At 39.1% G+C, this 16,220-nt stretch overlaps 1 protein-coding gene across 4 annotated transcripts in view; it reads right to left on the bottom strand.

Annotated features, from left to right (window-relative positions):
* PAK1 (p21 (RAC1) activated kinase 1) overlaps positions 1–16,220 on the bottom strand; it is a 162,228-nt gene that overhangs the window by 54,120 nt on the left and 91,888 nt on the right. For all 4 annotated transcript variants that reach the window (XM_018043395.1, XM_018043396.1, XM_005699502.2 and 1 more), the window contains 3 exons: positions 11,900–12,000; positions 7,675–7,822; positions 2,571–2,608 (listed from right to left, as the gene is read on the bottom strand). In XM_018043395.1, coding sequence (XP_017898884.1) covers positions 2,571–2,608; positions 7,675–7,822; positions 11,900–12,000 — 287 coding nt within the window. The remainder of the gene's footprint in view (positions 1–2,570; positions 2,609–7,674; positions 7,823–11,899; positions 12,001–16,220) is intronic.

Genomic DNA, 16,220 nt, shown 5'->3' with positions numbered 1-16,220 from the left:
TAATTCATTCAAGGATAGGAAGCATGTCATGTAACCTCTGAGTCCCAATTTCTTGTGTCATGGAGATTACAGTATCATTCAAATATTTCCAACATCAAATGGAATGATCTGTGTGAAACCAATATGGAAAACGATGCCATGCTATCACAGGACAAACCATATCCCCACATATAACTAGTAAGGAAATAAAAAGGACTGAGCCACAGGGATAATGTTCTGAACTGGGGAGAAAATGTCCTTGACAATCTGGTGGTTTTAATTGTAGATACTAAAATCAGTACAGGTTTTTACAAATCAGGTGTTATCCTCTCTGCCATATGGCATGAGCCCCAGGGCTCCTCCTCCTCACTAAGGAACAACAGACTGAAGGCTTTACTGCAATCTCCTTTATAAGACCTCTCTGACATCTTCTTTCTCAGTTCCCTGCCACAGTGGGGAAAAAAACCCAGGACAGAGACTGAGAAGACCCTAGTTCTAATCTGGTTGTATCACAATAGCAATTATGAGTCTCTAGGAAAGTCTGTTTCCTACCTGTTAAGTGGGGATGATAATTTCTTCACAAGGTTAATTTGTGAGGACTAATTATGTTAACATAGATAAGTTACTGGGCTTCCCTCATAGCCCAGTCGATAAAGAATTTGCCTGCAATGCAGGAGACCCAGGTTTGATTCCTGGGTTGGGAAGATCCCCTGGAGAAGGAAATGGCAACCCATTCCAGTGTTCTTGCCTGGAGAATCTCATGGACAGAGGAGCCTGGCAGGCTACAGTCCATGGGGTCATGAGAGTCGTAAATGACTTAGTCACTAAACCACCACCATATAAGTTACTAACACAGTGCCTGGCACATCTTAGCTACTCAATAAATAATAGCTGCTATTTCGCCTTGAAAAACATACAGACATTTGAGCCACAAAGTACAGTTCAGCTTTGGTTAACATCCCTTCTTCAACAATTTACAACTCAATAATGGGGAGAAATTTTCAAGGATCTTAACATCAGCAAGTTCTTCACCACCTTTTAACTGTATCTCTTCCATTTGATGAAAAATGAATCAGTGGAAAGCAAAACAAACTGGGAATCAGTTACATATTGCCAATAACCCTTCTCAATTTCAGTTTTATCATCTATTATACAAGGATAATAACCTGTCTCATTAAACTCCTGTAAAGATTAAAAGAGAACCATGAATATGAAAGGAGCCAGAATGCTACTGGCAATGGACATGTGAACTTTTTTTTTTAATCACTGCTTACAGTATAAAATAACGAATAAACGAATCTCCAATGCTGGAAGCATGATTCAACGTTTTTGGATTGTGACTCAGTATTGTGTTAGAATGTATGACTCCTCCACTTAAGATCCTTCAATAGCTTGTTATTACCTTTAAAAGTTAAAATTCCTTACATGATCTGACCTGCCTACACTTCACATTCCAATCATAACAAACCACTCGCAGTTCTCTGTACAAGCCAACCTCACGAACCTCCTTGCCTTACCACATGCTATTTATCCTCTGCCTGGAATACATCTGTCTCTTTATTATTCTTCCCCAAGAAAACTAACTCATTCAGTTCAGACTTCACCATCAGGAAGCTTTCCTTAAACATCCAATCTTTTATTCGGTATGTGCCATAGTATAATTTTATTCAGTATTATATCGTTATGTGCCACATGCCAAGGAACCTGCAACTGACAGGTGAGACATAGTTCCTGGCCTCATGAAGTTTTAGCATCCTGTACTGTAACTGTGCCTTCGTGACACTCACAAGACTGGGAGATCAGGGGTTTGATAATGTCTGATTCATCCCTATACTGTCACTTCTCCACAGAAGACCTGGCATAGAATAGCAGCTTTGCAAATGTTTAGTAAATCAACATAAAATAACCAACTCTGCACAGAGATAGCACTAGATAAAAAGAATAGCAGTAATCTAGTATAATAAGCCACAGCTTACTCATTATAAGACCCTTTCAAATACATCAATACTTCATCACATAATCTGCTTTAGAAAAAGGAATTGGTAAATTGTGAAGGTCAGAGGGACCCATGAGGTCATCAATGACTTCTACATATTCCTTCAAGTAATAGGACATTCACTACAACTTCAGAGGACAGAATGAATGACCTTAAATTAATAGAATCTGCTCCCTTCAGCAATTAATCCTAATCCTGGTTTTGTAAACTCAATTAACCCAAAAGAAGGAATTCTCTTTTAAATGCAGCTATTTGAGGACATTTCCAGGTAAGGCAAAGTGTATAGTCCTCAGTCTACTGAGGAAAAACCTGAAGCTCAGAAAGGCAAATTGGCTTTTCTAAGGTTAAAAGCTAAAACTGAAAACTGGGTCTAGCAGCCAGTTCTGGTTCCAGGGTTAGGATTTCTAGAGCATTAATAAATGAAAGCTGGAAGGGATATCTACTGGTTATTAAGTTCAAGTCCTTTACTCTGAGGCCCAGAGTGGGAGAGTGACCAAGATGAGTGCCCACCAGCCCAGACTCTGCATCTACCATACTGATCTGATCCCTAAAAATCATACCTGCCCATATTAGAATAGAGGAAATAAAGGCTTACCAAAGTGTTAGAAGAATTATAATCCTCAGCTGATTTATCTGCAAAAGAAAAAAGACAAGTGATTCAGTCAGTAAACAATTACAGTGAATCCTTTCTTGAGACTTAGGAAGCCTATTCAGTAAAATACTTGCCAAGCTTAGAATAACAGTGTTACTGATACTATAGTCCCAATACCATGCTAAATACTTTATACACATTACCACCTCTAATCCTTGCTACAGCTGGGTACTATTATTATGTCTACTTTTACAAATTTGGAAACTGACATTCAGTGAAGTGATTTGTCTACAAATCATTTAACACACAGGTTATTTGGAGTCAAGATTTGAATTCTGGTCTAATTCTAAATACTATGCTAGAACTATATCTACATTATCAAGCCTCAGTGATTAAGGAAATTACCTCCATTCTAAGAGAAAAGGAAAGAGTTCATAACTGGTATCACCCCGAGATGTCTATAACAAATCATGACCAGCATGCAGCTTCAGCTTTTAGAAAGGATCCTTCTATATCCATGTCTATTCCCCACAAGGAAAGAAACACTAAGCCTTAGGAAAAGAGCTTTCTGGGTATCTCAGCTGGTAAAGAATCTGTCTGCAATGCAGGAGACCCTGGTTTGATTCCTGGGTAGAGAAGTTCCCCTGGAGAAGAGATAGGCTACCCACTCCAATATTCTCACCTGGAGAATCCCCATAGATAGAGGATCCTGGTGGGCTACAGTCCATGGGGTCGTAAAGAGCCAGACATGACTAAGCATCTTAGCACAACATAGTCATGTCAAGTATAATTAAAAGTATGGTCTTATTTCTGACACTAGATCTAAACTCCCTCAATATCACCAAATTTTATTAATTCTGAGATATATATTTTTTCACATTAACATCTCCGAAACAAAGATGTGTCCTACAGTCAAAGGTATTTCATGATTTAATTGGCAGCTTCTTTTTTCTTCATGTATGTAAAATAACAATGCATCTCACAATCAATGATATCTTAAACTTGATAAAGTATGAAACACAAACCCAATGGAGATCCAGCAAGAAAATAAGTTTAAACACCAAGTATTATGTTTGGATTTATTCTTTAATTCCTAGAAGTCCAAGAAGAAACTGATTTCATCAGTTCACCACCAATGGAATTAAGGAGAAGAAATATTATATCAAATCCTACATCCACCTCACCAAGAAACAAGCCCAGAGAATGTCCAAGATCTCACATACATGAAAGCGTCAGGTATAGCTCCTGTGATCCTATGACAAATTATGAACCCACAAACTGTGATAATATGTTCTTAAAGCAACCCCTGAATGGCAAGCTGTACCCCAGAGAAATTAAATCAGGATATAGCTTAAACCTAATTCACTTGTTTTTCTTCTCCAAAAGCATATTCCATACCAAGTAGAATACTATGCCCTCACTGCACTACCTCCAACATTCCGTACTACTACTGTTTGTGAGGACTGGGTATTCTGGTAATAAACATATCTCAATCATACAGAAGAAGAGTAAGTTTGCACCTTCTAAATGAGATGTACAATTTCTATATATAAAAATTAAATTGTATAGCACAGGATGACACAGCAGAAAGCACTTCTAATCCCTTCACTGTACAAATAAATAAACTAAGGTTCAGAGGAAAAGAAACCGGTTTAAGATTACATAAATCAAATGCTACAAATCCATGGCAAAGAGGGCTAAAACCCAGAACCTGAGATTGTCAGTTCAGTTCAGTTCAGTCACTCAGTTGTGTTCGACTTTTTGCGACCCCATGGACTGCAGCACGCCAGGCCTCCCTGTCCATCAGTCCTTCCAATGAATATTCAGTCCTTCCAACTTCAACATCAGTCCTTCCAATGAATATTCAGGACTTATTTCCTTTAGGATGGACAGGGTGGATCCCGTTCCAGTCCAAGGGACTCTCAAGAGTCCTCTCCAACACCACAGTTCAAAAGCACCAATTCTTCGGTGCTCAGCTTTCTTTTTAGTCCAACTCCCACATACATACATGACCACTGAAAAAACCATAGCCTTGACTAGACAGACCTTTGTTGGCAAAGTAATGTCTCTGTTTTTTAATATGCTGTCTATGTTGCTCATAACTTTTCTTCCAAGGAGTAAGTGTCTTTTAATTCCATGGCAGCAATCACCATCTGCAGTGATTTTGGAGCTAAAAAAAATAAAAGTCTGCCACTGTTTCCACTTTTTCTCCATCTATTTGCCATGAAGTGATGAGATCAGATGCCATGATCTTTGTTTTCTGAATGTTGAGCTTTCAGCCAACTTTTTCACTCTCCTCTTTCACTTTCATCAAGAGGTTTTTTAGTTCTTCACTTTCTGCCATAAGGGCGGTATCATCTGTATACCTGAGGTTATTGATATTTCTCCCTGCAATCTTGATTCCAGCTTGTGCTTCATCCAGCCCAGCGTTTCTCACTGTGTACTCTTCAATTTAAATAAGCACGGTAACAATATACAGACTTCACGTACTCCTTTTCCTACTTGGAACCGGTCTGTTGTTCCATATCCAGTTCTAACTGTTGCTTCTTGACCCGCATACAGATTTCTCAAGAGGCAGGTCAGGTGGTCTGGTATTCCCATCTCTTTCAGAATTTTCCACAGTTTATTGTGATCCACACAGTCAGAGGCTTTGGCATAGTCAACAAAGCAGAAATAGATGTTTTTCTGGAACTCTCTTGCTTTTTCCATGATCCAGTGGATGTTGGCAATTTGATCTCTGGTTCCTCTGCCTTTTCTAAAACCAGACTGAGGTTGTCGATCTAGTCTAAATTTTGCTTATCACATTACCTATGAGTTGGTACAGAAAATAAAGTGCTAAAAAAACAGGAAACAAAAAAAATTGGCATGAAAAATTGTGCTTTGGTTTTAGACAGCAAAGGATTTAAAGACCCAAGTTGAAAACACACTTACATCACTGGTGTATCACTCAATTGATATGTTAAGGCTTTATGAATAAATCGCTTACTTCCCCTGAGCCTAAATAATTTCTCTGAGTATGCAAAATGTGGGCAACAGTACTTGTGCTGCCAGTCTCTCAATGTCATCGTGAGAATCAAATGAGATAATTTATGTGCAAGCATCTATAAATTGAAGTAGTGTTGTCATAATTAATATAAGAATAGTATGAGAAGAAAGGAAATAGGAAAATGAGAGATAGGACATTTAAAATAACTGAGCCATAAAAAATGAGATCTACTGTATAATACAGAGAACTATATTCAATATTCTATGATATACTGTAAAGCAATTATCCTCCAATTTAAATTTTTAATAAATGTTTTTTAAAGGAAAAAATATCATATGATAAACCATACTGGAAAAGAATATTTTAAAATAGAGTGTCTATATAACTGAATCACTTTGCTGTATAGCAGTAACTAACATAACACTGTAAATCAATTATACTTCAATAAAAAAATAACTGTGGTAGATTCATGTCAATGTACGGCAAAACCAATACAGTATTGTAAAGTAAAATAAAAATAAAAATTTAAAAATAATAATAACTGTGACAAATATACAGTTTTGCCTGGAGCTGCTTTGGTCTTCAACTTACAGAAAACAAAAAATCCTTCAATGTTATTCATTTATGCATACACGCAGGAACATACACACAATTACCTGAATGTGTATATCATATACTCATATTTACTCATATATACTTAAAGTGGACTTTTTATATTCCAAACATACAGAAACCCACAGAGCTGCTTCCATAAACATACACAGTATTTGTACATATCTACACACATACACATAAAAAGAGATTATTTCAAAGACTCTGCCACTGAGGCTTTCAAAACCAGCTCCTAATCTGACATCTCCATGACAAACTCTTAAAAACACAAACTCTAACCTAGAAAACTTTCCAACCCATGATCCCTCAAACCCAATACTGCCTTGGAATAACTCACTCCCTCAATGGAAGAAGTGAGATAGATCCAGAGGGGACAGATATCAGGAAGGGAATATGCTAGGGACATGTATAATGCTCTGCTGGGCACCACTATGCAGAATGAGCAAAGCTGCAGTTTGTCATCCTCACCATCTGTGCCCTTTGCTACAAGCCAGATACTTGCTGGGAAAAGCATCCTTCAAAATCAGTTAGTTCATCCTGGTTCACACTATCCCCAACAACACTGACCTTTAAAAGAGACAACAGTAACACCAGCTTTAAGCACTGAACTCAGAATTAAGAATAGTGGTTAGGAGACTACTAATTTAGGCACAATAGAAAGGCATTTAGGGCACTAATGTTTGCAAAACAAGAGGAAACTGGAAGTGGTATATACTAAAGATACTACTTGCCCTAAAATTCTAAGATGCTATATAAAGGGCAAGTTTCCAGAAATGTAGGCCTTCTTAGGGCTTGCTTAAGAAAAGAAAAATCTCTCTGCCATGGAAGGAGGTGTTTCGAGTAAGAGTTACTAGAAGCAAGTGGTAATTCCTAGTCCAGGAATTAGGAGACCTAGATTCTAATCCCAATTCTGGTATGAAAAACATTCTGAAAAACACAGCCCTTTATACAGAGACAATGAATACATCTAAAGAACATTTATTACTATTTGGCCTTTTTTCATTTGACTGATAAAAATTAGTTTCTTGAGGAAGAAATTGGGCTTGCCTACTTAAATGTGTTATCACATAACTTACTGATATTGAAAACAATGATAACAATGGCTACATTTCCATGGTGCTGTTTTATAACCTACAAAGAATTTTCACATCAATGAGCTCATTTATTCTCATTACAACCTCTTGAGATAGGAAATAATATCCCCATTTTGAAGCTCAAAGAAATGAAGTAATTACTAAAACCTAGTCAGTATCAGAATCCAGATTTTCAAGCACAAACTCTATGTTTTTATACATAATATGACAGTATTTTTTAGAAACATGGAGTTTTAGAGTAAAGACTCAAGTTCAATGCAAAAACCCAATATCGTAGCTCTCAAATTTCAAAATTCCATCTTAGTAAAAGTGCCATCTCGACTCTTCCCATAATGTTCTTCCTTCACATCAATGGGCATCCAATATAAAAACATTTTTTTTTCCCCCTAGACTGTCCTAGACACAATCTCCATACCTGTAAAGCTCATATACTTCTGGCTGTTGGAGGTCTTCTTTGAGTTATAAAATTCCAACACATCCAGAACAGCCTGCGGGTTTTTCTTCTGCTCCGACTTAGTGATATTTGATGTCTGAAGCAAGCGGGCCCATTGCTCTGGCATCCCCTATAAGAGAGATATGCAAGGCTGTCAGCAAGGCACAGTCACAGGGACCCTGAAGCAAATTCAGAACTCACTGTGGAGTGGAAGATTGGTTCAAGATGGGGAAGCAGAGGACATGTGCTCACCTCCTCCTCCAAAACTCACAACTAACTGCTGAACAGTTAGCTAGTTTGCTGGAACCCACCAAAAAAAAAAAAAAAATCCAAAGACAAAGGTGTAGCCGCAATGAGACCGTAGGACAGGCACAATCACTGTAAAACCAAATCCAATATCTGCCAGGTGGGAGACCTACACAGAAGTTCTGCCACTGTTGTGAAGGTTCTGAGCCCTATGTCAGGCTTCCCAGACTAGGAGTCTGGCAATGGCACTAGGAATCCCCAGATAATCTAACTTTGAAAGCCAGTGAGATTTGACTACAGAATTTCCACAGGACTAGGGGAAACACACTCCACTTTTGGAGAGCACACACAAAATGTTGAGCCCAACAGGACCCAGGGAAAAGGAGCAGAGACCCCATAGGATAATGAACCAAACCTATCTGCTAGTGCTGCAGAGTCTCCTGAAGAGGCAAGGGGCGGCTGCAGCTCATGGCTGCAGCTCTGGGTGGCAAGGGCACTGCCAGCAGCACTACCCATTGGCATGAGCGCTCCTGGAGGGTGCCATCAGCCCTATCATAGAGCCTTTAGCCTCCAGGGTTGGGTCACCTCAGGCCAAACAACAAACAGGGAGGGAACACAGTTCCACTCATCAGCAGACAAGTGGATTAAAGTCCCTGCCCACCAGAGCAAAATCAAGAATACTATACCCAGTGAGGCTCTCATTTAATTTGACATGGAAATCAAAAGATTTAAAGACAAGCAAAAACTAAGAGAATTCAGCATCAGCAGACCTGCTTTGCAACAAATGCTAAAGGAACTCCTCTGGGTGGGAAAGAGACTGTGTGTGTGTGTTAGTCACTCAGTCGTGCCCAACACTTTGCGACCCCATGGACTACAGTCCACCAGGTTCCTCTGTCCATGAGATTTTCCAGGCAAGGATACTGGAGTGGGTTGCCATTTCCTTCTCCAGGGGATCTTTTAGCAACTTTAAAGAAGAAAACTTGTGTGTGTGCGTGTGTGTGTGTGTGTGTGTGTGTGTATGTATTGTTATATCAAAACCTCATGGGTGCAGCAAACCCAAAAACTACATTGTGTGTTAGTCACTCAGTCATATCTGACTCTTTGCAATGACAAGGACTTTAACCTGCCAGGCTCCTATATCCATGGGATTCTCCAAACAAGAATACTGGAGTGGATTGCCATTTCCTTCTCCAGGAGATCTTCCTGAGCCAGGGCTTCAACCAGGGTCTCCTGCATTGCAGGTAGATTCCACAGATACACATAAGAAAGAGCAACCCAAACACAATACTAAAGATGGTAATCAAACCGCAAGAGAACAAAGGAGGAAGGGAAGAAAAAAGACCTATGAAAACAAACTCAGAATAATTAACAAAATGGCAACAAGAATATACATATTGATAATTACTTTAAATGGAAATAGATTATATGTGCCAACCAAAACACAAAGACCAGCTGGGTGGATACAAAAACAAGACTCATATATACGCTGTCTACAAGAGACTCACTTTAGACCTAGGGATACATACAGACTGCAAGTGAGGGGTTGGAAGAAGGTATTCCATGGAAATCAAAATTAAAAGAAAACTAGAGTAGCAATACTCACACCAGACAGAACAGACTTTAAAACAAAGACTGTTATAAGAAACAAAGAAGGACACTACATAATGATCAAGGGATCAATCCAAGAAGATATAAAAACTGTAAATATATATGCACCCAACATAGGAGCACCTCAATATATAAGGTAAATTTTAACAATTGTAAAAGGGGAAATCAATAGTAATGCAGTAGTAGTGGAAATTCGGCATTACTAATATTAGAGAAATGCAAATCAAAACCACAGTGCATATTACCTCACACCAGTCAGAATGGCCATCATCAAAAAATCCCCAAACAATAAATGCTGGAGATGGTGTGGAGAGAGAAGGGAACCCTCCTACACTGTTGGTGAGAATGTAAATTGGTACAGCCACTAAGGAGAACAGTATTGAGGTTTAGTTTAAAAAACTAAAAATAGAGCTACCATATGACCCTGCAACCCCACTCCTGGGCATATATCCAAAGAAAAATATGATCTGAAAGGATACGTGTATCCCAATGTTCACTGTTGCACTGTTTACAATAGTCAAGAAATAGCCAACAGAAGCAACCTAAATGTCTGACAGAGGAATGGATAAAGAAAATGTGGTATAGACAGACAATGGAATATTACTCGGCCATAAGAAAGAATGAAAGAATGTCATTTGCAGCAACATGGATGGACCTACAGATTGTTATACTGAGTGAAGTAACTCAGACAGAGAAGTATCATATGATACCCCTTATATGCAGAACCTGAAAAGAAACAATACAATTAAACCTACTTACTAAACAGAAACAGCCCCACAACCTTAGAGAACAAACTTATGGTTACCGAGGGAAAGGATAGGGGGGTTAGGGATAGTTAGGGAGTTTGGGATCACCACCTACACACTGCTATATTTAAAACAGATAACCAACAAGGTCCTACTGTATAGCACAGGGAGGTCTGCTCAACGTTACGTGGCAGTCTGGATGGAAAAGGAGTTTGGGGGAGAATGGATACCTGTATATGTATGACTCAGTACCCCTGCTGTCCACCAGAAATTCACAACATTGTTAACTGGCTATCAGTTATTTCAGTCGCTCAGTCATGTCTGACTCTTTGCAACCCCATGGACTGTATCACACCAGGCTTCCCTGTCTATCATCAATTCCCGGAGCGTGCTCAAACTCATGTCCATCCAGTTGGTGATGCCATCCAACCATCTCATCATCTGTCATCCCCTTCTCCTCCTGCCTTCAATCTTTCCTAGCATCAGCATGAGTCAGTCCTTCGCATCAGGTGGCCAAAGTATTGGTGCTTCAGCATCAGTCCTTCCAATGAATATTCAGGATTGATTTCCTTTGGGATTGACTGGTTTGATCTCCCTGCAGTCCAAGGGACTCTCAAGAATCTTCTCCGAAACCACAATTCAAAAGCATCAATTCTTCGGTGTTCAGCATTGTTTACAGTCCAGCTCTCACATCTATACATGACTACCGGAAAAAGCATAGCTTTGACTATACAGACCTTTGTTGGCAAAGTAATGTCTCTGCTTTTTAATATGCTATCTAGGTTTGTCACAGCTTTCCTTCTAAGGAGCAAAACTCCAATATAAAATAAAAACAATTTTTTAAATTTTTTTTTAAAAGAACTAACTTTGAAAACTGATAGCAGCTAAAGATGAGTTTAGTCATTCCCTTCTCTGCCCTCAGAGCTTCTCACAGGCCTCTCTTACAAGACATCTTACTGTATCAGTTAACTTCTTGAGATGTTTGCTCCTCACCAGGCTATTACTCCTTTAAAGCATGAACCTTGTCTGATTTGTTTCTGGATCACCAATGCCCAGCACAGAGTCCCTGCCAAAAGGCCACTTAACCAAGGTCTATTTAAGGAACGGAGATTCAAAGGCTTCTCTGGTACAATTCTGGAGGTGCACAAACAGTCCCTCTCAAGAACATGAGAAGATAGTAATAAGGGTCTCAGGCAAAGACAGAGGCATCAGGAAGTCTGGAAAAGATTAAATCTAACAGTGCATAGCCAGAACTCTGAAAATATATCTCTGTATCTTATGTATTAATTCAAGTTCTTCATATGTATTAATATTCACTGTGGCCTCACAGCAAACTTATCAGTTAGGTACTATCATCCTTACTTTACAGATAAAGATGCTGAAGCATAGCGACTGTTATTCGCCCAAGATCAAATGGTTAGTAACAGCAGCAGTCAGACTCAAATCCAGGCAATCTGGCCCAGGCCCTAAGTTCTAAACCACTATTCTATGCTGCCTCCCTAGGCTAGGGCCTCAAAGAATCATTAAGTCCAAATATTTGTAATCATCAAGGGTGCTGCATCAAGCAGGTGCAAAGACCAAACATCTTTCTGTGACCCAAAACTTACTGTAAACTCGCCTGTGACAGCATCAAAACCAACGTGAATCGTGTGCTCAAAATCTGAAGGAAGAGAAATCTCTGGCCGTTCCTTCTCCTTCTTTTTATTTGCTGCAAGAGAAACAGGAAAAAGGAGATAAAAACAAGGATATGACTTTATTTATTTATTTAGCTCTTTATTTATTTATAAATATCTTTATTTATTTAGCTCTTTTGTTGAGCTCTAAGCTCTTTTAAAGGCCAAGGACTATGATACAAATTCACCTGTTTATTTACAGAGCCCAAAACCAGACTTAGATTGAAGCAGATGCTCAATTCATGATTAAAGGTTTAATTTTTCATTGAACTAAAGTAAGGCAGGAGCAGAAAAAACATTTATCAGAATGTCCTGGTTTTACCACTAATGAGTCTGTTGATCCAGGGCAAGTAACTTCCTTTTTCTGAACCCTGGTTTCCCCATCTGCAAAATGAGAAGACTCAAGTAAATGGTCTCTAAAGAGCCTTCCAACCCAGACATCTTACATTCTATGAGCTTCTAGAACCTGCTTCTACCTTTTGATTCTTGATTACGGATCACTTTAGGGTTCTCCACATTATGGAATTTTAGATTTAGAAATTGCTTCTTAAAATGAGTATCTAATAATTAATTAAGTGCAATGATTCAAGTTACTTTTCTCTACTATAATTGATTTACAATATTAGTTTCAGGTGACCAACACTGTAATTCAATATTGCTATAAACTATCCTCCATTTAAAGTTGTTATAAAATATTGGCTATATGCCCTACACTGTAAAATATATCTCTGTATCTTATATATTAATTCAAGTTCTTCATATGTATTAATATTCACTGTGGCCTCACAGCAAACTTATCAGTTAGGTACTATCATCCTTACTTTACAGATAAAGATGCTGAAGCATAGAGACTAAGTTATTCGCCCAAGATCAAATGGTTAGTAACAGCAGCAGTCAGACTCAGATCCAGGCAGTCTGGCCCAGACCCTAAGTTCTAAACCACTATTCTATGCTGCCTCCCTAGGCCAGGGCCTCAAAGAATCATTAAGTCCAAATATTTGTAATCATCAAGGGCGCTGCATCAAGCAGGTGTTCTGCTGATCTGGCACAAAAAGCTTCAATATTTACAGAGTTATTGTGCCCTTGTCATACTCTTGTGTTCCCCCCAAATTCATATATTCTAACTCCCAGTACCTCATAGTATGATCTTATTTGCAAACAGAGCCATTGCAGATATAATTATTTAAAATATGATTAGTTCATACTGAAGTAGGTTCAATCCCTAATCCTGACAATGTCCTTATAAAAAGGGGATATTTGGAGACAAATGCACATAGGAGAAGATAAATGCAGAGATCAGAGCAGTACTTCTTCAAGCCCAACAAATTTTTCCTCACAGCTCTCAGAAGGAACCAACCCTACAAACACCTTCATCTTGGACTTCCAGCCTCCAAAACTGAAACAATAAATTTCTTGTTTAAGCTCCTTGTTTGGGGTAATTTGTTGCAGCAGCACTAGCAAATTAATATAGCCCTCTCCCAACTAAAAAGAATTTTGGGTCTTGGTATTAGCTAGGCCTAGTCCATTGGAGCCTCAATCCAATTATGTAACAAGTAGGACAGTGATACTAGTGCCCATCTGACAGAAGAAACCAGAAGTTTCAAGAAGTTAAGCAGCCTTTCCAAGGTACAGAGCAAGTCAGCAGCAGATCTGGGGCCTTCAGATCTGAGGTCTTCAGGCTTCCAGCCCCAAAGCCTCTGTCACTCTTACTATATATAAAATAGATAATGAGGACCTACAGTATAGCACAGGGAACCCTACTCAATAATCAATAATGGCCCACATGGGAAAAGAATTCAAAAAAGAGTGGGTATATGTATGTCAGATTCACTTTGCTATATACCTAAAACTAACACAGCATTGTCAACTAACCTCAAAAAAAAACTTTTTAATAAAATATTGAGTTGGAAAAAATTTTCATTCAGGCTTTCCTCACCATCTTACAGAAAAATGCAAATGAATTTTTGGCCAACCCAATAAAAACTATAATTTCACACACACACACAATTCAATAATAAGAAAACAAACCGATTAAGGACATAGGCAAAAGACATTAAGAGACACCTCACCAAAGAAGATATACAGACAGAAAAGATACTCAGCATCATATTTCATTAGGGAACTGAAATTAAAACAACAAAAACCCCTACACACCTACTAGAATGCCAAAATCCAAAACTGACAACAACAAATGTTAATAAGAATATGGAATAACAAGAATTTTCATTCATTAGAACCGGGAATGCAAAATGGTTCAGTCACTTTGGAAGAAAGGTTGGCAGTTTTTCAAAAAATTAAACATACTCTTAATCCAGCATTCGTGCTCCTCCATTATTTACCCAAAGGAAATGATAACTTATTCACACAAAAACTTGCACATGGATGTCTGCAGCAGCTTTATTTATAATTGCCAAAACTTGGAAGCAACCAAGATGTCCTTCAGTAGGTAAATGGATAAACTGTGACACATTCAGAAAATGGAATATTTTTCAGCACTAAGAAGAAACGAGCTATGAAGCCATGAAAAGATAATGAGGAACCTTAAATACACACTACTAGGTGAAAGAAACCAATCTGAAAAGACTACATACTACATGATTCCAACTATCTGACATCTGAAAAGGCAAAACTATGGAGACAGTATAAAGATCAGTGGTCGCCAGAGATGAGAGTGGAAAGAAGGATGAATAACCAGAGCACAGAGAAATTTTAGGGTGATGAAAATATTTTGCATGATCTATAATAGTGGATACGGAGAAGGAAACAGCACCCCACTCCAGTACTCTTGCTTGGAAAATCCCATGGATGGAGGAGCCTGGTAGGCTGCAGTCCAAGGGATTGCTAAGATTCACACACGACTGAGCGACTTCACTTTCACGCATTGGAGAAGGAAATGGCAACCCACTCCAGTGTTCTTGCCTGGAGAATCCCAGGGATAGGGGAGCCTAGTAGGAAGCCGTCTGTGGGGTCGCACAGAGTCGGACACAACCAAAGCGACTTAGCAGCAGCAGCAGCAGCATAATAGTGGATATTTGTGCGTGTGTAGGCCACCTCATGCGAAGAGCTGACTCGTTGGAAAAGACTTTGATGCTGGGAGGGATTGGGGGCAGGAGGAGAAGGGGACGACAGAGGATGAGATGGCTGGATGGCATCATGGACTCGATGGACGTGAATCTGAGTGAACTCCAGGAGTTGGTGATGGACAGGGAGGCCTGGTGTGCTGCGATTCATGGGGTTGCAAAGAGTCGGACATGACTGAGCGACTGAACTGAACTGAACGGAACTGAACTGATATATATGCATATATATATTTATTCAACTCACAGATTCACAACACCAACAGTGAAGTCTAATGTAAAATATGGATGTAAAGTGAATATGATGCGCTGATGTAGGTTCATCTATTGTAACAAATGTACCACCCAAGGAGGAGATGTTAGTAGTGAGGTTAGATGTGCATATGTGGGGGCAGAGTGTTTACAGGAAATCTGTGTACTTTCCACTCAATATTGCTGTGAAACTAAAACTTCTATAAAAAATAAACTTTTAAATAAAGATTTTGAGAACTCTGCTCTATAGACTTATATCCTCTATTTTATCTCCCACTACAGGAAAACCTTCTTTTACTATGCTTGGAGTTACTATACTTCACAAACTGACAATTTGTGGCAACCTTGCATTACCAGATGATGGTTAACATATTTTAGTGATTAAAGTATTTTTCAATTAAGGTATGTACACTGTTTATTTGGAGAAGGCAATGGCACCCCACTCCAGTACTCTTGCCTGGCAAACCCCATGGATGGAAGAGCCTGGTAGGCTGCAGTCCATGGGGTCGCGAAGAGTCGACACGACTGAGCGACTTCACTTTCACTTTTCACTTTCATGCATTGGAGAAGGAAATGGCAACCCACTCCAGTGTTCTTGCCTGGAAAATCCCAGGGACGAGGGACCCTGGTGGGCTGCCGTCTCTGGGGTCACACAGAGTTGGACATGACTGAAGTGACTTAGCAGCAGCAGCAGCAACACTGTTTATTTTAAAATAGATATCTACTTAATACACCACAGTATAGTGTAAACATAACTTTTATATTCACTTGGAAATCAGAAAAATTCACGTGATGCTCACTCTACTGGGGTAGTCAGAACTAAACCCACAGCATCTCCAAGGCATGCTTGTACTTAGATTTCATACAGTCTACACCAAATACCAGTAGTAATGGTCCACCATTAGCACATAATGTGCTCTTCCACA

Source organism: Capra hircus, chromosome 29 (assembly GCF_001704415.2).
Source record: "Capra hircus breed San Clemente chromosome 29, ASM170441v1, whole genome shotgun sequence".
Taxonomy (NCBI): Eukaryota; Metazoa; Chordata; class Mammalia; order Artiodactyla; family Bovidae; genus Capra; species Capra hircus.
The sequence above is the reverse complement of the archived record's forward strand: the minus strand, read 5'-3'. Positions and strand labels throughout refer to the sequence as shown.